We start from the raw sequence: 22106 nt of genomic DNA, 5'->3' as shown, positions 1-22106 counted from the left end.
AGGGTCGACAAACAACACACATAATATACACGGGTCTTTTCATCGAAACAAAGGGCTAGCCTATTGAAATAGCAATGAACATAAAAAAGGGTTAAAGGACATGATAGTAAATGAAGGGTAAAGCACCTTGTATTAGAACAATAAGCACAGCTGACGGTTGAAAACAAACTGTCAGTGCGTCAGGAAAGTGACAGAGCAGCTGACTAAAACAACCGAGTGAATAGCGTATACCTGACTGGAAAAACGGTAAATTACACACACTAAATAAGCGAATTAGAAAGTCATTCACACAGTTTATTTGAAATGGGGGGTGCCCCCGAACCCCCATTTTTATTTAACAATATAAATGCGAAACCCCCCACACAAAATATATAATTAAAAAATAAGAAATTTGATTATTTTTTCGACATTAAAGTATTCCATATATAACTTTCCACATTAAGCAAAAGATACTTTGACTGCACACTCGTTTCCCAAACATTATAGCAGAGTGGGAGAGCAATTTCTGTGGAAATCGTTAGAAATAAACAGTGACAAAATGTAAATTTTTACTACTTTTCAAAATATTACACACTTGGGGGTTTCAACTACTTGGCATGGAGACGCTACTTTTAAAACATGTCCATCACCATTTCTTCAGTTTTACAGCATTCATGGCACAATAAATGGGACATTGATACCTTTAATTTTCATTTTAATGTCTGGAAAATCGGAAGAACTGTACAGCTGTATATATAAATTAAAGAATTATTGCCGAAAAAAAAAAAAAAAATCATGGATTTTGAACAAGGACAAATAAAAGCATTTTCAAAAATATATCCAGAGACACATATTCAAGGGTGTTTTTTTCATTTCGGACAATCATTATGGAAAAAAATTCAGAAATTAGGATTACGGACAATGTACATAGAGGACACGGAATTCCAGCACCAGATCAAGAAATTATATGCGTTAGCTTTTGTAAAAGAGGACATGGTTGTGAAATATTATGACACTTTGATTGCATCAGAATACTACACAAATCATTAGGAACAATTAAGTAATTTAATGGACTATATGGAGTGCACGTGGATTGGACAACTAACAAGACATGTAACAGAAGAAAGGGAAAATATGAAATACACATATGGAATTGCTATACATCGGTGAAAGAAAACTGGCCTAGAACAAACAACGTACAAGAGGGGTGGCAGAGCAAAATAAATAAGGAATTCAACACCAAAAACCCAAACTTATGGCACTTCATCAACAATCTAAAATCTGAACAAAATAGACAAGAAATAAAACTATCACAAACAATAGCTAGAAAACCAACCAACCACCAAAAAAAAAAAAATACAGAGACTATGAAGAAAGAATCACAATCACTGTTAACAATTTTGAAAGTACAGAACCTATGCAATTCCTAGAAGCAGTAGCATACAATTTAAAATTTTAATAACAAATAAAAGCAAACTCACCAAAAAAAAAAACGCCAGCTCCGGACACCGAAAACACACACCAAATGCTGGAAACCATATCCAAATAGCTACTCTATGCTGAATCCATCCGTTGAAGAAAAAACCCAAATCCGAAAACGCGTACTCCATGCCAAAAAATCCATAAAAGTTAAATCCATCCAGGCAGGAAAAAACCAGGGAAGAAAAAAATCCTCGCCTAGTGAATCCGTCATCCGTTGAAGTCGAAAACCGAAATCCATGAACAGGTTATCCAAGCCAAAAAATCCAAGACACGATCCAGTAAAAAAGCATCCAAGCAGAAGAAAAAAATCTGCAAAAAGAAAAAATCCATCCGAAAATCCATTAAAAGTGGGAGCGCGAGCAACAGGCATCCGAAACGCGAGCAAAAGACTTCAAAAATGGCGTCTACGTCGACGCACGAAACGTAATACGTCAAATGTTACAAACAGAAAACAATTATACATTACTATGCATGTTAAAAGTAATACAACAGCACCATCTAGTGTTCAGAAAGTAATACATACAAAGTACATTTTTTTCCTTGTTACAAAGCAATTCAAATATTTAATTATTTAAGAAATAAAAGCAGTTATATATTTATTTATTAATGTTACCTGCTTACAATGTTCAAAATATTACAAATAGTACAACAAATAAATAAAAAATATTTATTGAACAATAATAATAAAAAATATATCAAATAAAAACCATTGTAACGTTTATTTATTTTTAAATGCATTAAAAACCATTACAAAGTTTATTTAGTTTTTAAATGCATTTCGACCAATTTCGATCCTTTGACCATTCGACCCCATTACAATTCGACCAAAATGAGTCGACCCTTTAACTGTCGACCCTTTAACTGGACACCCTCCACAAACACTCTTGTCTGCTGCTTTGTACCCATACATAAGATTCCCCCGTGATGGTTCATACACTGTCAATGCAGTAGGTCAGGCGCACGTGGGTGCGTGGCAAATGGAAGACCAATGTGTCAAGATTCACATATCATGCAATGGTCCCTGGGTAAGCAGCTACACGCATATAGCGAGGTACGACTTCAGTACAAGTACTATTCTGGCATCCCCCAAATAAAAGAGGTAGCACATGTGTCAATTTGAACATGCAAATGATATGCACTACACACAAGTATGTCCCTCGCTGGGTGTCCCTGTGCGCAGCTCTTCTTTTCTGGCTTTGAATGCTACTGGGTTTATACATCTGCTTCTATGGAGCATGGTGGACTGGAGGATATGTGCGACAGCCCCTGCATGTGCCCCTGACAACTTGGAAAGCAACTTGCCATGTGTCCACCAACTCATCTTAGCTGTACTGTGCGCTTCAACACCAATAACTGTCCAAGCTCACCGTCAGTGGTGCTACTTAACATGCATGTGCAACAGGCCTGGTGGAAGGTTGGCTGTGGTGTGTGCCCCTTGTGCTGCTCACCTTGCCTGGAGTTCCTGGAAACACGTCTGAATCTGTTGGATGTATGAGCACAAGCCCTTTGGCACTGCTTGCGCACACATGCGCATGTCTGCACCACCGAACGTGGCCAGCTGCCAGACGTACACTGGCCCATGTCTACCGGCAAAGGTGGTCTGGAGGCTCATTCTCCTGCATGAAGGGCACAAAACACAGAATTAATGCTGGAAAGTCCCCTGTGTGTGTCTCTTCATGCTGGTTGTAACTGGACCATGTCAGAGACGTACATCAGATTTCATCCCACCATCAGTGTGACTTTGACAGGCAAAGGGTGGCAGACACTCTCTACAGCATGAAGTGCATTAAGCACATGTACATTAAAGAAAATAAACATACAACACAATGTATAGCAATTAATGGACACCAGATTCATGAAACCACCAATTTCTAATGCTGAAATGCCGTCGATAAGACCCCTACAATCCCCACTAGGGGTGTTAACACAAGTAGTACAGCAGCAGGCAGGCCACATATATGACCGTCCAAAGCCCTTGTGAAATAGACTGTAACACCGAACCATCCTTGCGAGCCCATGGATAAGGGAAGCAGGAGTGGCCTATGTGAGTCAGGACCCCAAGCTGCAAACACATACACAAGACAAGCTTGAAGGGCCCAGCTGGAACAGACAGTGGATGCTTTCAAAAGCCACAAAGCACCACACCATCACATGAAAGCACAATAGACAAGCAATTTTAAACTATATTAACTAATTACACTAACTATAAAAAACCTACATTACCTAATTAAACTAACTATCAAATCGAATGTTAACTAACTAAACTAAAATGAAAAATCAAAAATGGCCACATACGACCTGGGGGGGGGGGGGTGACACCCAGGGGGGAAGGTACAGGGTGCAGCTCAACACCCACATGCGATGATGTTGAAGAAAAAAAAAAACCTCCATGGGCTCAACGCCTGCACAGCCCGACCTGTGTGGGAGATACCTCGTCGTCCGAGTCTTGCTCATCCTGAAAGGGAGGACGTGGCACAGAAGCCGCTGCAGCTTGCACCTCGTCGGCAGCAAGTCTGCCGGACGGGTGAGCCTGGTTCCGTGTGGCAAGCACGTAGCTCAGCCGAGATGGTAAACTCAAGCTGCTCAAACCTCTCCTCTGACCGCGCCCTCAGGGACATCAAGAGGACACACAGAGTGGATCTGAGGGACTCATACTCAGCCCTCAGGGCCTCCATGTGTGCCTCTGTGTGAGCAGCAATTGCTTGACAAAAAGACATTTCAGCCTGGCATGCCCTGTCTGAGGCGGCCATGCCCAGCCTGAGAGAGCGGGCTGTGGACTGTGCCACCCGCTGCTGGAGAAGCACCTGCCTAGCAGGGGGGAGCATGGATTGGGCCTCACGCTCCATGCTCACAGCGATGTTTTCCATTGCTTCCCCCTGGCGTTCTGAATTGGCAGTCATGTCTTGCTCCCACTCAGCATACCTCGGTGGCGCGCGGCCACCGCGTTGCTGGGCTTGAAACCTGCGGGACCCAAGGACCAGCCGTCCTCGTTGGGTTGGTACTGCCCACGGCTGCACGACTATATGCCCCTGTCAACGTGATGGCCCAGGCCCATCAGCGACTGGTGTGGAGGGTGACCCTGCGTCCCGATCCACCACAGGCGGAGGTCCCACCACTGTCTGACCCCTCAGTGCAGGTGTCGCGGACAGAGGAGTGTCCACATCAGAATCACTCACCTCTGACGTATGGACCTGATGCACATCCAACTCAACATGGACGTCAGAGTGGTCATCTGGGCTGGACTCATTGCCAGCCAAAGACAAGATGGTCTGTAGCACATGTGTGTTTTCGTGGTCTACCACCCCACGACCGTTGCTGTAGTGATAACAACCCTGTGCCTGGCATGACAACACCATCCTCTGGCTCCATTGCGTCATCATCCTCTGGCTCCATTGCGTCATCATCTGAAAAGTAGAGAGAAAAAAAATTACTACACATGTTAGAAGCACACAACACACACACACATAGACATTACACAGACAGCCGACACATGAAGCAGACATGTCACACACAAAAGAGAACCTGCCATGCATGCCAGGTGAACTTGACATTGCTTCAGTGATTAGGCAAGTAGAAGGCCGTTATATGGCTCAGAAGTGAGTAGATGAAACATGTGCACGTTACTCACCATCTACATGTACAAGTACTTCATGATGTGTATAGAAAACGTGAAGGCAGTGCAAGGTCAAGTTCAGGCATCACGTGCAATGTGCATGCAATGGGTTGCATGGCTACAAGCACACCACCCCTCCCTCTAAGTGGAAATGCAGGGATGCCTTGTATGGTATCAAAAGGATGACCAGAGACCTATGTATTGGCAGACAGTGTTGACTAGCATCAATTGCATCAGCTGAGTCAACTGTCAACACAGCAGATGATGATGGGACAGTAAGCAGGACACATGTTCAACCCTCAGTAGTACAGCCATGTGTGCAGAAGACACTACACCAGCTGGACAGAGTCAGTGGGCCAGAAGCAGGGTGAGGCCTGTGAGCCACCGACTGCCACACCCTAAACATGTGTGGGACGCAGGTCTGAGCCACAGTGGGGATGGGAAGGCTGATGAAATGCCATGAAATGTAGGTCACCCTGGACATGTACTACAAAGATCATCCACTCAAGGACACATAGGGGCATGCATGGAATGCACATGGAGCATGAATGGGAACTCATGTCCCTGCGGAGCATCTGCCATCTTAACAGTCCAAGTGAGACACCCTGCATCAAGGACAAAGGATGTACCTCACTGCATGTGTCCGTCAGGTTGGCTGGTGGAAGTTAGCATGTACACAGGAGGCATGAACAGGCCATTGCATTACGGCAAAATTATGCACACCAGTGCAAAGGTGAAATTGGGGTGCACAGGGGGTGGAGGGGCAAGTGAGCATGCCTACGTGGAGTACCCACATGCAAGCAGAGGACACATGCACGTCAGTCATACTATGACATAGTCCCAGTGCAGAGAGGAAGGACACCACAGGCTACATGCAGAAGGGTCAGTGAGCTGGTACATGGACCGGAGGGGCATCGAGGTGACCAGCATGTGAGTAGGGTGCAAGTGTGGTGATGAGGACAGTCCCCGTCTGCTCCACATGTCCACCATCCTGCAGAGGAGCCATGCATCAGTGAAGCATTGCATTACTTGCACATCTGAACCATGTGCACATGACATGTAGTGGCAGTCATGCACAACACATCACACAAGTAAAACACACATGGCCTCGACAAACACGCATGAACACTCATTGGACTGGGCATCAAAGTCCTGCATCTCTCCCACTCCTTCGACCAATTCAGGTAGTATGAACTCCACAGTGAGTGACTCGTGCAGAGTGAGATCTTCCTCCTCAGGTGCCAGCCCACGTCCAGTCACCAGAGTCATGTTGTAATTTGAGGCACGCTTTGCCTTAGCGCTGCGTTTGAGGTCATTCCAACGCTTTTTGCACTCTTGCGCCGTACGCACCTCATGGCCAAAGACACTCACATGTTCCGCAACTTGCTTCCAGTGGGTATCACGATGGGCAGCCGTAGTTTGACAATTAGGCCCCACTAGCTCACGGTTGTGGTCCCGCACGTAGTCCACGAGGAAGTCCAGTTCCTGCGCACAGAAAGGCTTCTTCCTCGACGTGCAGGAGGTCGTGGCTGTGTATGGGGTCCCAGCCTGTGCTGCAGGTGCAAACTTCCTCCTCTTGGACGCTGGACCGGACTCTGCCTGGCAAATGCCACCCTGAATAGTATGGGCAGAGGCGCTGGTGGAATGTGCCGAGGGAGTAGCAGGTGTAACATGGAGTGAAGCCCTGACTTGCGTCAGTGGCTGCTGGGGGCCCTGGAATGTACCCTGCGCAGCAACATCCTGGTTGGTAGACACACAACCGGTGTGTTCTTGGCTGCATCTTCCCCTGCACTTGCCAACACCCGGCTGGTCGGGGCAGCACATGGCATTACTGCCCCAGGGACACGTATCTCGGTCACGGCAGACCTGCTTGCACCTAAGGTGTTCCTCCAGACCGGCTGGAAATCTTCCATGGACTCTTCAAGTGCCAACGCAGGCTGCGCTGGCAGACCCTGAGCCTGGGTAGTGGTGTCCACAGCTGCACCTGCAGCTACCACTACCCTTGGGCCCATGGCAGTCGATAAAACGGACTGCCTGGTCACATGGGCGCCAGTGCCAGATGCAGAAGCTGCATCTCCCGGAACCACAGGGGGTGGTGGCATGACTGCACCAACACATGGCACAACATCGTACCGAAGTGGCGCACCCCTGCCTCTTCCCCCTCTGCAGCCACTTTTTTCACATGCCTAAACACTCCGTATCAAGCTGGCCACGCAACAACACACAGAAGACCACACTCCTGCCCAAAAGGCCATTTTCCTGCCCCCCAGAGCCCCGAGCATGCTCCCACCTGCCATCTGCTGCTGCCTGCCTGCATGCTGCCCACGTGCCCTGCCATTTGGTGCCTGTACGTCAGCCATCTGCAGGGGTCCAATTGCTGTGTCGACCCCTGCTGGAACAGAAGACTCCCACCCTTTATGCACTTCCTAAGATACACAAAAACACAATAAACCCACCAGGACGTCCCATAGTTTCAGGCTGTGGGACCCCACTTGAACCACTATGCAAATTTATTGAGACATTTCTCAAACCATTGAGCACCAAAACAAGTACCTACCTACGCGATACTATGAACACCATTCAAATTTTTGAACACCTTGAATTCGATCCGAGCAAACATATTTTAGTCACAATGGACATTACCTCTTTATACACTAGCATTCCCCAGGCACAAGCATTAGAATGCATGCTGGAACTACTGACAGAATCCAATACCCAACAAAGAGTGCCAATCAATTTTATTTTAGAATTGATGGAAATAGCACTATGCAAAAACTATTTTGAGTTTAATGGGAATTTTCTCCTACTGATAAAAGGCACTGCTATGGGTGCGGCTTTCGCACCTAGTTTGGCTATTCTCTTCATGGTGAAATTTGAAACTGAACATATCCTTTGTGAATCCAATCCCTTCCAAAAATCAATCCTACATTGGAAGCGTTACATAGACGACATCATTTTTATTTGGGAAGGACCAGAAGTTGAACTCTTCTGGCTCAACCAGATTGATGCCAACATTAACTTTACACTTGAACATTCCACCAACCAAGTTATTTTTCTTGACCTAATCATTGGGCATCAAGACGGCCAGCTTACATGCAGCCTACAAAGGAAATCCAGTGCCAGAAATACATTATTACACTACACAAGTGATCACCCTCAGCACCTCAAGGACAACATCCCGTACGGACAGTATCTTCGTGTAAGAAGGAACTGTACCGATATCCATGATTTTAACCAACAAGTGGATCAACTTGACACTAGACTCCGAGAGAGAGGCTATCTTAAAACCCTGATTAAAAGATCTAGGAAACTGGCAAGATGGACAGATCGTGCTCTCTTACTTACCACTAAAACACCACAAACGGAGAGCAACAACATGACCTGTGTTCTGACACACGGTACTTTAGCTTTTCAAATCAAGAAACTCATCCTAAAACATTGGGACATCATTAGACTGGACCTTCCGGAGGAACCTTTACCCTGGTTTGCTTTTAAAAGGGCTCCCAATATTCGAGACAAATTGATACATTCCAGCTTCAGCAAGAATCCCCCAAAAACTCGTCTATGGGACCTGCGTTCAGTCAAGGGCCATTACCCATGTGGCTCATGCAGCGTCTGCCCTTTTACAAGAAAAATGAAAGATTTCAAAATAAATGATCGGTTATGGACTTTTCCTAACCTGACAAATTGTAAAACCAAAAACGTGGTCTACTGTATTCAATGTCCGTGCGGATTACGGTATGTTGGCCAAACCAGCAGAGCAGTGCACATCAGGATTGCGGAACATCGATCACGAATACGATGTAAAATGATCACGGCACCCCTGGTCAATCACTACATGACTGCCAATCACTCACCCAATGATGTATTGTGGTGGGTATTGGAAACAGTCAAAAATTCCACTAACATACATAAAAGTTTGTTGGATAGGGAGGGAAGGTGGATTTTGCGATTGGGCTCTCATGTGCATGGTCTAAATGAGGAATTTATCCCACCCTTATAATGCGGCCATACACCCTTTTTTTGACAACCCAGCATCTGACACTTGAACCTGCTTAGTACGGGCTACAGTGTCCCACTTTCAATAGCATTCTTTTCGGTTCCAACACAGAGTTTCCAAGCAATTCTAACACCGTTTGAAGCTTTTTCTCATTCATTTTAGGACAAGCAGTTTATTTAATCTTCGAGGTGCTCTTCTACATTTTAGTTGAGCGGGTTTACCACACATTAGGCAGATCGCATTTATTTTGATGCATAAAATACCAGGCAGATTGGTACTCACGAAGCATACTCTTTCGCCTCATTTTCTTGCAGTGTTCGGCCGCCTTACGTGCTTCGAACACTCTGAGACTCCTCGTCCGATTCCGCTTCCATGGGCTCTGTTTGCCCTACAAGGTATGTTGCACTTCAACCACTTGTGATTGGCTGCACAATGCAAGCCAATCGCTACGGAGGTGTGTCAGTCTGACACGACCTCATCAAAGCGAGGCTATCCATATGCGACGTGTTACCTTTCTTTTGCAGCGTCATTACGCTGCCAGCTCCAACACAAGCTATGCTTCATTCTTTGTGCTTCATACACTTTGATACTCCACGTTCGGTCCCACTTCCCAGGGCTTTGTTTGCCCTACTAGGTGTTTTGCACTTAAACCACTTGTGATTGGCTGCATATTACAAGCCAATCGCTAAGGTGGGGCGTCAGTCTGACACAACCTCGTCAATGCAAGTCTTCCCATACGCGACGCGTCATCTTTCCTTAGAGGCGTCATCACGCTGCCAGCTGCAACATAAGCTATGCTCGCAGCCGAGGCCCTTCTGCCAGACGCATGCAGGCACTTCTTGTGACAACATCGGTTTCGGCTACATATGCCTTCGCCCGTCCGAATTGACGGTAAGTTTCTGTGTCTGTGATGCTTTTTCTTCACGATAGCATTTCACTTTCAGCATTTCAACGGGCGTAGTAATTCACCTCTTCTTTTTCTTTTAAACTCATGCACGTTTGAGCATCATGCATTATTTTCATGAGCTCTTTTACACAGATGCTCTCCAATTTGTTACGGTCTCTGACAAGTTCAGCCACCCATAGAAATCATTCTCTGTTTTGCCTACTCTCTTCCCTTCCTTTTTTGTACAGATCAGGTATTCATTACCGATCAACGTCCCTTTATTGGACATTCATTTGCCAGCCATTCGTGATAGTTCCTCTCCCTTTACTCAGGAGTTGTCAATCTTTGATTTATTCACGACAGTTGTCACGACGTGAGAATCCAACATACCTTTTTATTCAGGTATATCCTTTTTTCTTTTCTCATCTTTTTTCTACCTCCAATGCTTCTCATGGTAGATTCTGCAAGCTTCAAACACTCATTTGAGCTAATTCTTATTTTATTCTTATATTATTTGATTTTTAGTGATGATTCACCTCAATCCTTGCTGCATCAAGCTCCACCCTGAAGTTGGGCTTTGCGTCTAGAAATTCTGCCTTTGATGAATTCCACCCACATTCATTTTGGGTAAGGTTCCCCTCTTAGGTAGACTTCAATCAGTAGTCTGATCAAATTTATAATTGTTTGGCCTGAGCAGTTAGGGCCCTAACACTTGATAAACCCAGGTCATGTGTATGAGAGACACATAGCAAGTCACAATGTCATTTCTGTGTATTATTCTATGTACATATTCATTGTCTTAAGACATCATTTGTGTTTGAGACCCTGAATATTGCACTAAAACAAAGTACTATGTTTACGTAGGCAGACCTGTATTATGTATTTACATTATTTCTGCACAATTGGCAGATTTGCACTACCAAGAAGTTGCACTTGGTTGTTTTTATGCACTTGTTCCAGGCATACTTAAGTATTTGTTCTAAGCACAACATTTCTTGCATATTTTTGCATGGCAAACTTGGATATTTACCAGAAAAGCTGATCTTTCTTGTCTTCTTGCATCTGTTGCAAAAAATTACTTCTATTACATTCTTGTTAAAAGCATAGGAGTTTGTGTATTTGGTATATGCATTCACTTTTGCCAAATAATAAAAAATGGTAACATATATATTTTTCTCAATAAGTTGTGTGTGATGTGATTTTGCATTGCTTTGTGTCTCTCGTGGACAGTCTGGGTAGTTTCAAGTTTGGATATACATTTGTTGGATACCAAACTAACTAAAATCAGTAGCTTTTTTCAAATGTACTCCTTTACAGCCTGTGTATTTTTTTGTGCAAAGGTTTGAGACCCCCTCACTAGCTGTACCACATTCGGGGCAAACCCCTTTTTATGTACAGAAACAGAAGGCTCCCGACTGGATACCATTGCTCCACAGCCCAGCCCCAGGACCCAGTTGCCCACCCACACCTGCCTCGGTGGTCGCCATGACGGGGCAAACACCATCCGAGACCACTGGCCACCCCCAGCCAGAGAGGCAGAGGGCTACCAGCTTCACCGATAAGGAAGTTGGTACCGTGGTGGCGCAAGTTCTGGGGCATTATGATGCCCTCTTCACACCAACGCGTGCCAACAAGGAAGGACAGGATCTGGGAGGACATAGTGGTTGCCATCAACGCAGAGGGGGTGGCAACCCACGACATCAAACACGTCCGGAAGCGCTGGGAGGACTTCAGGTCCAGGACCCTCAACAAGGCCCGGCGCCTCTTGAAGGCAGAGGATGCAGAGGGGTGCCGGGTCAGCCTGACCAACATCCAGATGAGTGTCCTGGAACGCATAAGCCCAGCGCTCCATGTCCAGATCCTTCAGAGGCAGACCCGTCTGGAGTTGAGCGGTAAGTGGCCATGCATTGCTGTGTGAAACAGGGCATGTTGCAGTGTGCTGGTAGTCAGCTAATTGCCTGTATGTGTGATATAGGCCATGTATGGATGTGTGTGTGCAGGGACATCATGGTGCTGCATGTGAGACTAGTCATGCGTGAATCACATGGATGGTGGATGTCTTCCAATGCAACATGGGGAGCAGCATGCGGAATGCACACATGAATGCATGCCTGTCTCTATTCTTGGACATGGATAGGGTGTGAGAGATGGGTGCTGCGGTCATGGACATGTATGGTGTGCATGTCTGTGTGTCTGAGTAGCGTTTGTGTGACTTTGAAACGTCATGGATGCATGGCACATGTCCGTGACGATGTGTTGATTCACTTATGCAGTCTAGTCATCCTTGTATCCACTGTGTCTGTGGTGTACGAACCCTCACGCATGACCCTCCGGTGATGTGTGTGCATGGGATCAGTATGAGCCATGATGCATGTGAGTTTGAAGCCAACATTTATGCCAATAGAGGTCCTTGTACATGGATGCTGATGTTGATTGCATGCGACGTGCCTGTTTCTGCATGTGTGTTGCCTGCATTGACCAATGTGTTGTGGAGGGACAGGATGGAAGTGACGTTTGACAGTGCCACTCATGTTCTATTGCTTCCTGTCTAGGGGACTATTGTACAGTACCCTGATGCTTGTGTTGTATGTCTCCCTCTACGCAGCATTGAGTGAAGAAGAGGGCGAGACGGAGCTGTGGAGCAAAGCGGCGGGGATGCCTCCACCGGGCGGCGACGCAAGGCCTAGCCACCCTCCCAGGAATTGCCATCATCCGGGAGCGAGGGGACTGGTGCCGCGTCTGCCACTACGGCTGCAGCGGAAGGGCCGGGTGAGCCCCCACAGGGGCTTGCAATGGCGGAAGACGGTGCGGAGCCATCCAGGTTGGTGGTCAACCAGAGGAGGAGGCTGCTACTGAGCCGCATATGGTGCCTGGTGGGGGTAGTACCACTTGTGCAAGTGGTGCAGTCCAGGGACAGGAGGCAGCACATGTCGCCGCAGAGGGGCCTGTGCATGTCACTGTCCCTGACCCTGTGACTGCACCACCATGCACCAGCAGGGATGCCCTGTCCCAGGCCCGTCCGCAGGTAGGGGGGAGGCCCACGTCATCTGGCACTCCACTACCTGCAGACGAGGAGACCCCTGACCGTATGGCTTCCGTCCTGATTGGTGTTGCGTTGCGCACGCGTGTCATTCGTGATGACGTGCGTGCTTCCTGGGGGGACCACGCACGCCATCACAAAGAGCTGCGTGGCAACGTGGCACAGTTGGGAGGGGCCCTGGTCGGAGGGTTCCTACATGTGTCGAGCACTCTGGCGGCACTCTCCTCCTCTGTGGAGACTATGCGCCAGTCATTCTCCCTGCTGTCTTCCTGCCCAGATTCCACCAGGGCCCCCTGTGGTCCTGGCCCGACCAACACAGCCAGCTTGGTGGAGCTCCCATCCCTACCAAAGTCGGGAGTCGGAGGTCCAGCAGGGGTGGACATCCCACAAACTGGAGACCAGCAGGTGGAGGATGTGCCGGCATCATCGGGCAGGGCACATGGACAGAAGCAGCAGGCTCAAGGTGGGAGTGATGATGGCTCGCAGCCATCAACATCAGAGGGGCAGGATCGGCCGGAGGGCAGGAGGACCCTGGAATGGGAGTGTCTTCCGTGTGGCAGCGGTTGGGCCAGCGGATAGATGCGGAGCGGCAGCGGGCAGAAGAGGCGTGGCTCACCATGGTCAGGGCAGAATTCTCCATGCACCGGGCGTTGAGGCGGGCTGAGTGCCTAGAGGCAACTCGCATGGAGTAGGAACAGGCCATGACTACATCCCTGTGAGACCTCGGGGCCAGGGCAGAGGCCCGCCTCCGGGACATCGACATGGAGTTCGATGATGCCCTGGCCTGGGACATCACAGAGTGAGCCGTAGGACTTGCCCGCCGCCATTGTATATTGTTAGGTTTCCTTTCTGTTTTTCTTTATTTTGGGATGCTTGGACAATTCCCCACGTTTTTGTATATAGTTCTTCATTGGGTAGTTTTTTTTTTATAGGTTTCATTTAAAAGATTGGGCACATGGACCCTGGATTTGTACTTTGTAAATAGTTAGACAATGGATTTGGCTTCTTATTTCTTTTTTTCCATGGATCAATGGTTTTTTCTTGTTTTTGCACTTTGGATTTGTTTTGCCGGACTGACACTTTGGACACGTGCTTTTGGATTGATTTGGATTTTGCTTTCATGCATTTTTGGTTTATATTTTGGACCTGCAGTTTTTCATTATTTATTTCCATTTTTTTGTGTTTCATTTAATTCCCTTGCTTTTGGGTTCAATACATTTTTATTTCCTACTTCAATGTCTGGTATTCTCTCTTTGGTTTTCTCAATCACATGGACCCATTGTGTGGAAATGTGTTCATGTGCATATTTTCCATTTGGGATGTGTCATGTCATGGGGATTTCATTGTGGGCTGGATGTAATACCTGGTTGTGTGTTTGGACTGGGGTGGAGTGGGGTGTCATTTGGGTGGCCATAAGGCCCATGATTGTGGATCGTCAAGACATGTGGGGGGATATGAGTCGGGGCCTGCTGGCAGGTGCCTGTCACTGCTGGGTGGGTGATTGGGTGGCGGGACATGAGTCGGGGCCTGCTGGCAGGTGCCCGTCACTGCTGGGTGGGTGAGTGGGTGGGGGGACATGAGTCGGAGCCTGCTTGCAGGTGCCTGTCACTGCTGGGTGAGTGAGTGGGTGGGGGACATGAGTCAGGGCCTGCTGGCAGGTGCCTGTCACTGCTGGGTGGGTGAGTGGGTGGGTGGGGTACATGAGTCGGGGCCTGCTGGCAGGTGCCTGTCACTGCTGGGTGGGTGAGTGGGTGGGGGGACATGAGTCGGGGCCTGATGGCATGCGCCTGTCACTGCTGGGTGGGTGAGGGTGCATGGTGACATGTGGGCTGGCTGGGGGGTATGGCCAGGGTGGATGGGCTGCCTGCGGGGCATGGCCAGGGGTGCAGGGTAATCCCCTGTGTTGTGGGCTGCCTGCAGGGCCTGGGGAGTGGGGGAGAGGGCACACCTGGGAGGACACACATTGCCAATTCACGTTGGGGCACACCAGGAATACACGTACCCCTCCCGTGACAGCAAAAACACGTGCTAAACTCCTCGCGCAGCCCACGAAATACACGTACCCCGCTCACACAAGGCCTATTGCGTGTGATTCTCCATGTGCACCCCCGAAATACACGTACCCCGCTCCCCAAGGCCTATCGCGTGTGATTCTCCACGCGCACCCCCGAAATACACGAATCCTGCTCCCCAAGGCCTATCGCGTGTGATTCTCTACGCGCACCCCTCCGAATACACGTACCCTGCTCGCACAAGGCTATCACGTGTGATTCTCCACGCGCACCCCCGAAATACACGTACCCCGCTCCCCAAGGCCTTTCGTGCTCGATTCTCCACGTGCACCCCCGTAATACACGTACCCCACTCGCACAAGGCCTATCACGTGTGATACTCCCTGCGCACCCCTCAGAATACATGTACCCCGCTCCCCAAGGTCTATTGCGTGTGATTCTCCACGCGTACCCCCGAAATACACGTACCCCGCTCCACAAGGCCTATCGCGTGTGCTACTCCTGCGCCCCTCTCAGTATACACGTACCCCACTCCCCAAGGCCTATCACGTGTGATTCTCCACGCGCACCCCCGAAATACACGTACCCCGCTTGTACAAGGTCTATCGCATGTGATTCTCCACACGCACCCCCTAAATACATGTACCCTGCTCCCCAAGGCCTAACGCGTGTGATACTCCCCGTGCACCCTCAGAATACACGTACCCTGCTCCCCAAGGCCTATCGCATGTGATTCTCCATGCGCACCCCCAAAATACACATACCCCGATCCCCAAGACCTATTGCATGTGATTCTCCATGCGCACCCCGAAATACACATACTCCGCTCGGCCAAGGCCTATCACATGTGATAATTTACGCGCACCCCCGAAATACATGTACCCCGCTCCCCAAGGCCTATCGCGTGTGAATCTCCCTGCACAACCCCCAAATGCACTGTCCCAGCCCTGTAAACTGGAGCAGGTTTAGCGCGGCCCTTTGCGCTGCATTGGGAATTTCAATGCCTTATCCTTGCGCAAGGGGCGTTCTTGGGGGTGTAACTGGCGCTGCGGGAAGTTCTCTGCGCCAGCGCTCAAAATGGCTTGGATATTCCATGAATACGCGGTGCGCCAGAATGCTGTTAAGCGCACACGGCTGACGCACGCTAGCTCTCTGCGCTGCTCGCATGCGCTGCCTCTGCACTGAAATCTATGAATTACCCTGTAAATGTGCCCTTTGAATGACGGCTATGTGTTGCAAGGGTCACGATTGGACACCGGCAGCTCTTGCACACAAGGCTGCAAATGGAGCCCCAAGCAAGGAATTTTAATACATGTTTTGGGAATAAATCCCTGGCCAGATACTCACAGGTCCAACAGAAAGTCGTGAGAGAGGGCATGCAACGCTCATGTACGGTGGCAATTTACCTTTTCTCTTCTGCATCAAAAGCAGCACAGCCAAAGATTGATACAAAGAGCGATGCACACCTAAAAGGTAGGACTTTTTTTTAAATGTATTCCCTTATGAGAGATCCACAATTGTTATCTATAGGTACCTAGTACTTAAAGTTATTCTCTAGGAGGTTGTGTCCCTAGATCTACCTTTGCCGATTTTGGACATGTAATTAATATATTGAACTACACAGATGAAATATGTACATCAAGATAACAATATATTATAACAATTCACATATGCACTACTGCATAATTGGGGTTATCACTATTTTCTAATCCACCTGATCGTTTCCTCAACCCAATATTAGTTCCCTTCCTTCGGCCATCATAGAATATCTACTACTTGTGAAACGGACATGTAAAGTTTATTTGGTGATTTTCACAGTATGACTAGACTAGGCAACATTCTAGCACCTCATGCATCCTACATTACATGCTGACTTAACGTTCTCCAAATCTGCCTTGGAAAAGCAACCAAATTACCTTAATACTTTAGGACATACCTGCTTCCTTCCTTTGCAGAACTATGGTACAGTTTACATGACTGACATGTATTCATGCCATCACAAAACCACCTTTTCCAGCCTTCACCTCGCTCATTTTCGGTCTTCAGGCAAACTAAGGTCTGGACACCCATGAGGGGGGCAATGGTCCCTGATCTAAAAGGATGAATTTAGAGACCATCCTGGGGTCATCAGATGATCATGGAACTACACTAGAAGTCATTCCCACATCATCAGACATCATCACTCTGTGAAAGTCATCAGCAAATATCTCAGAACGGTGGGTGATGAGTTGGGAATGAGTTTAGGATGACAACGAATATGCTATCATCCCTATTTTAGAAAAACTCACTGTTCCTGATGTTTTTAGGATGACTTGCTGATCAGTTCAAGAGATTGCACGTTTGTCCCTGATGATTTGGGGACGATTCTGGGCTGACCTGCCAATTACTTTGAGAGGAGAGGGATGAGGGAGCCCAGTGTCTGTGATGGGAGCAGGTGGGGGAGCCCACTCACTATACTGGGAGTAGGGTGCGATGACAGGACACAATAGTTCATAGCCATTTGTACATTCTGTCCATTTGGCATTTCTGGGGGAGTGTGCCCGGCCTGCTCAAATTTTGCTCATGGGGAGCCCAGACCAAAAGAGTTTGAAGACCACTGACTCTAAAATGTCAACAGAAGCATTGGGTTGTACCTATCTTTTTTCTGAGTAATTCTGCACACAAGCGAGTCAGGGAGGCAATGCAGTCTTCTTTCTTTGCGCACGGGTCCAGGAGGAAAGCAATTGGAATGTCGGAGCGGGAAGCCGGGATCGCTCAAAGGCAGCCGTCTTTTTTCCTCTGTGGTGCGTTGTTCCGGCTTGATTACAAAGGCGGGTGGCCACCAGGAAAGGCGCCCTATAATGCCCCCACCCGAAGTGGCGCGAAAGTTCAGAGAGCATCTGACTTCTGTAACGCTATGCAAGTACTATGTGAATACCAGTCAGTGCTGCGGCTACTCTCCCCGTGGCAATCGCGCCCGACACCCTGGGAAATTCTGCCCTCAAGGGACCAGGGCAATTTCACCCCCTGGGGCATGCCTGGGCAGTTGCCCAGTTCAAGGAAAGGGCCATATTAATATATATGTAGTCACTTACACCAAAGCAGGGTCTCTTTGGATTAAGGCTATATAAATAACACATCATTATTATAGTAGCTGCACAGCAGTTACTGTGTCTGCGAGCACTCCAGAGCCTGAACCATACAGATGAGCTTCGGGGCAGCCACTGAGTCTACAATACCAACAACAGGCTGCCCTGTCTAATTTCAAAACCAGATGTTTATAAAATCACGTACTTAACATGTGATAAGTACAACACAACGAAGAACAGCTTCAACGTGTATTTCCAGAGGCTGCAAAAGTGCTCCTCTTAACAATATAACAAAGGGGTGAGAACGTCTTAGTTAATGGAATGCTAAAAGAAATGCATATAAAATTCACTACAAGAGCGAGATCGCATGCACTCACCTAATTCTGCCTGGGATCGGGATATGACGTGTCGTAAAGCGATAGGGTTTAGTGGCTAGTTCCCATTTGAGAAAGGGACCAAAACAACGCTCCCTCTACGTCATCACGTGTTCCGCATCACGTGCTCTGAACGTTCACTTCGTAATCTTTTTTTGCACGAGCGGGAAGGCAAGGGAAGTAAGCATGGCACAAGCGGGACCGAGAGGAAAGGCAAGGCGTTGCAGGACTCAGCAAGAGAGATTCCCCCGTTACACAGCACTATTCGTATAAGTTTCATGTTATTTGGTGCTTGAATTTGGTTTAAGGTTTCGCATGTTGATTGTTACTTTAATTCAGAGCGTGGGAACGGAGTATTTCTGTGTGTTTTGGGGATTTGTAATGTGCATCAGGGGTGAGTTTTACTTAAAGGTGATTTGCTCGTGGGAAATGTGTTTTAAGGAGTGGGGCAGTGTGTTCCTCCGTTCCCAAGGACAGGGGAGGGTTGTAGGATTTGTTATGCGCAGCAGGTGGGTCTATGTATGTGCAGCAGATGGGGAGATGTGTTTTATGCAGACAGACGCGTTTGTGCACGAATTTCCAGCATAATAGTTCAGTTATTTTTTCTCCTGCATGGGAAGGGTGGCAGGGGAGGGGGGTTTGATTTGGCATTCCCTGGGGAGGGGGTTGTTCATTTAAAGTCCATATGAGACCCGATAGCATGGTGCGTTTTTTTAAAAGTTGGCAGATACTTTCTAAAATGCCTTTAGAGCGTTGTGACATCTTTCACATATTTCTGTTAAGTCGTCAGACATGTAGGATGTCTATACGTGGTTAGGAAGAGATTCACAGAGGAAGGACCACTCCATGCCGTGTACGGGCACGTCTTTTTTTTTTTGTGTGTGTGTGTGTATTTACATAGCTCTCAACCATTATGTCGCAAAGGCGACTTTATTTTATTTAAGGCGGGTGAGAGGCCCTTTGAAACAAATGGGCGGCGGCTTGGTGGGTGAGTCAGCTGTTTACAAGGCGGGTGATACCAGCCAAAAGTGTGTGAGTTGAGAGCTATGGTATTTATAAGGCGCTTATACATCTTGAAAGTGTTTAGAAGCAGTAGGTATATTTGGGTGCCGGTGGGTTTGTTTTCCTATTTTGATTTTGGTTGTAGCAACAGCGGATCTCTGTGTGTCTTCTTGGCTGTTATTACCCCCCCGCCCCCAAACAGAAGTGATTTGGGGCCGTGCAGTGCACGCCAAGGGAATTTCAGTGCAGATGTTTTTTTGCCAAATTCCGCTTTCAACAGGATTCTACGCCATCTTTCTTCACCTTTATCTGCGCAACACGGCTTTCAGTGTTAAAACAGCAATGCAATCAGCCAGTTAGAAATTAAGCCCCATGTCGATGTCATGCCCCGTCCCTGGAAATACTGGAACCGATGGAGATTGGGCTGCATAATCTGTTGTTACCGTTCTCAGCGGTCTAGCGTTCACCCAAGATGGCCGCCATGTAAATAAAGTCAGCCTCTTCTGGATACACAATGCGTTGTATCCGTCTCTTGGACCCTCGCTAGCTCGTACTGCGTTTCGAGTACCAGCAACTATTTCGGACTGTTTGCTTACTTCTTTGTTATTTTTCTTCTGCCGGCATTATCCTTCTTCATACTTCTGTGTTTCTGTTCTGCCCTCATTTTTAGTTTCTTACTTTCTTCCGCTGCTCGGTGTGTTTGTTTACTTTTTGCTCTCTCTCCCTCTTTGACTCTGTGTTTCCTGTTGCTCTGCTTTCTATTTGCCTTTCTCTAACTTTCCGTTTTTCCGTTCATGCTGTTATTCTTGTTTAGTTTATCTCGCTTTCCACTGTCCCCCGAGTTGTCACGTCTATCTTTTGATTTCCCGTTTCTGTATCCAATCTAGTTCCTACTTTTCCCTCTGCTTGTTCTGGTGTTCCTAATTACTGCACTGTTTGGAGTTTGTCTTACTTACCTTTTCATATCTTGCTCCTTTCTGTATTTCCTATGGTCCCGTTACAGGCATCCTCCCTATACTTGCCTTGTCGGGTCCTTCTCCTACCATTAGCTCTGGACCACAGACATTACTCCAGCAACCATTCTGCTGTCAAAGCTGCTCTTTTCTTCACGGTTGTCCACCAGTTACTAAGAAGATCCAATCTCAGGTCATTTGGATTCTTATCGGAATGGAGCCTGTTTACCTAATCAGAACTGCTGGTTCGTCCATTTCTGTTGCTGTTTTGTTCCACCCATTCTGCGACCACACCACAGGATTTTTTTCTGCTGTAACTGGCTTTTTCCCTGGACATTTTGGGGGCTTGCTCCTTGGGGTCCCCCTTGATCCTGTTCCCCTGCAGGACATGGTGGCCTCCAACGGAGCTCGCCCTTATTTGCACAGTAAAAAGTCTAAAGAGACCCAGAGGATCAGACGGCAGAAGGGGTCCGAAGGCCCTGAAGACATCATTGAAGACTTGGGTAAGGAGAGGGAGTCGGGGAAAGAATCAGAACCTGACAGTCTCCCATTTTTATCACAGCCGCATGCTTGTTTCTTTTTCTGCACAGGCTCACAATCGCTTGGATGCCTTTGGGGCTCCGAGCCCTCCTGCGCTGGGATGATATATGTGCCGCCATCAGAGCGGGGGACGAGCGCAGCGGCAACAGAGGTGAAGAGCAGCGGGTGGGGCTGACGTTCCCATGGTATGATTTCTTTATGCCTTTACGAGGTGAGGGGTTCTGATTTGAACATTGCAGGGTATGTGCCTATTGCCTAACTTTACCGCTCAGTGCTGCCATGCAGTGCTTTGAGCTGTACTGGCCAGAGTCTGTTTGTACCACAAGATGTCTTTCTTGATTTCTACCCGCCACCCCAACCCCCCCAGGTCATTTCTTCCGCTGTATGTCTGTATAGGGAGGAATTCCTTTATTTCCCTGCGTTGTCTTACTGACTAGGTGCCTGCCTGTTCATGTATACTTTTGCTAGTAAACAGTGAAAATGCAGACTCCTATGTAGTCTTACCAGCAAGATAACAATTGAGTATTTCACTTTAAAAATAGCCATACTGAAGGCAGAGGTTTTCAATCTGTGGGGCGTGTGATCCAGGACGGTGAGAAAAGAGAAAATAGTTGTTGTTTGCCTCACTTAACTGTGCATGGCGAGCCAATGGCCCCCCATGCCCAGTCAGTTTGACATGGCCAGGAAATAAATGCGGCCACAAAACAGGAAATAAACGCAGCCTGGGCGTGCGCTTTCCTGCATTTGGATGGAGCGTCCATGCTGTGTTCCTGCTGGTGCCGCCATTGTCTTCTTGCCTGGTATAAGATGCTGCTTCTCGGCTCAGCCCCCCACACCACATTTAGAGAGGGTGCCGGGGAGCAAGTGTTTCAGGCCTTTTCCGGTCCCTCTGCTTCCCTCTCCCCCTTTGGACCCACAAAGGCGAACGGATGGAGAGAGGAGGCGAGCAGGGGGTCTGGATCACTGCAATGCTGGTGCCCCCATCTTGGGGGGCCACAGGGGAAGAGGAGGCGGGCAGGGACGGAAGAAAGCATTGCCAGTGTTGTATGATATCCGGCTCCCCCACGGCAGATTGCTTGGCTCCAGCAATCTGCCATGGGGGAACCATATATCATACAACATAGGCCCGCGCCTTGGCTGCCCCTCTGCCTTGTCAC

General features: G+C 47.9%; 1 protein-coding gene across 2 annotated transcripts in view; it reads right to left on the bottom strand.

The window, feature by feature from the left end:
* SEC11C (SEC11 homolog C, signal peptidase complex subunit) overlaps window positions 1–18542 on the bottom strand; it is a 249361-nt gene extending 230819 nt beyond the window's left edge. The window contains exon 1 of one of the 2 annotated variants that reach the window (XM_069627067.1): window positions 18458–18542. Coding sequence is in view for 1 of the 2 variants with exons in the window: in XM_069627064.1 (XP_069483165.1) it covers window positions 4638–4841 (204 nt within the window). In the remaining variant the exon portion in view is untranslated. Of the gene's footprint in view, window positions 1–4637; window positions 4862–18457 lie in introns of those variants that run through there. The other variant, XM_069627064.1, reaches the window with a different exon arrangement.
* Between the last annotated feature and the right edge of the window lie 3564 nt (window positions 18543–22106).

The sequence above is a fragment of the Ambystoma mexicanum genome, chromosome 6p, assembly GCF_040938575.1.
Source record: "Ambystoma mexicanum isolate Mex_15411 chromosome 6p, UKY_AmexF1_1, whole genome shotgun sequence".
NCBI classification, from domain to species: Eukaryota; Metazoa; Chordata; class Amphibia; order Caudata; family Ambystomatidae; genus Ambystoma; species Ambystoma mexicanum.
Note: the sequence above shows the minus strand (reverse complement) of the source record. Positions and strands in the feature narration are given on the sequence as shown.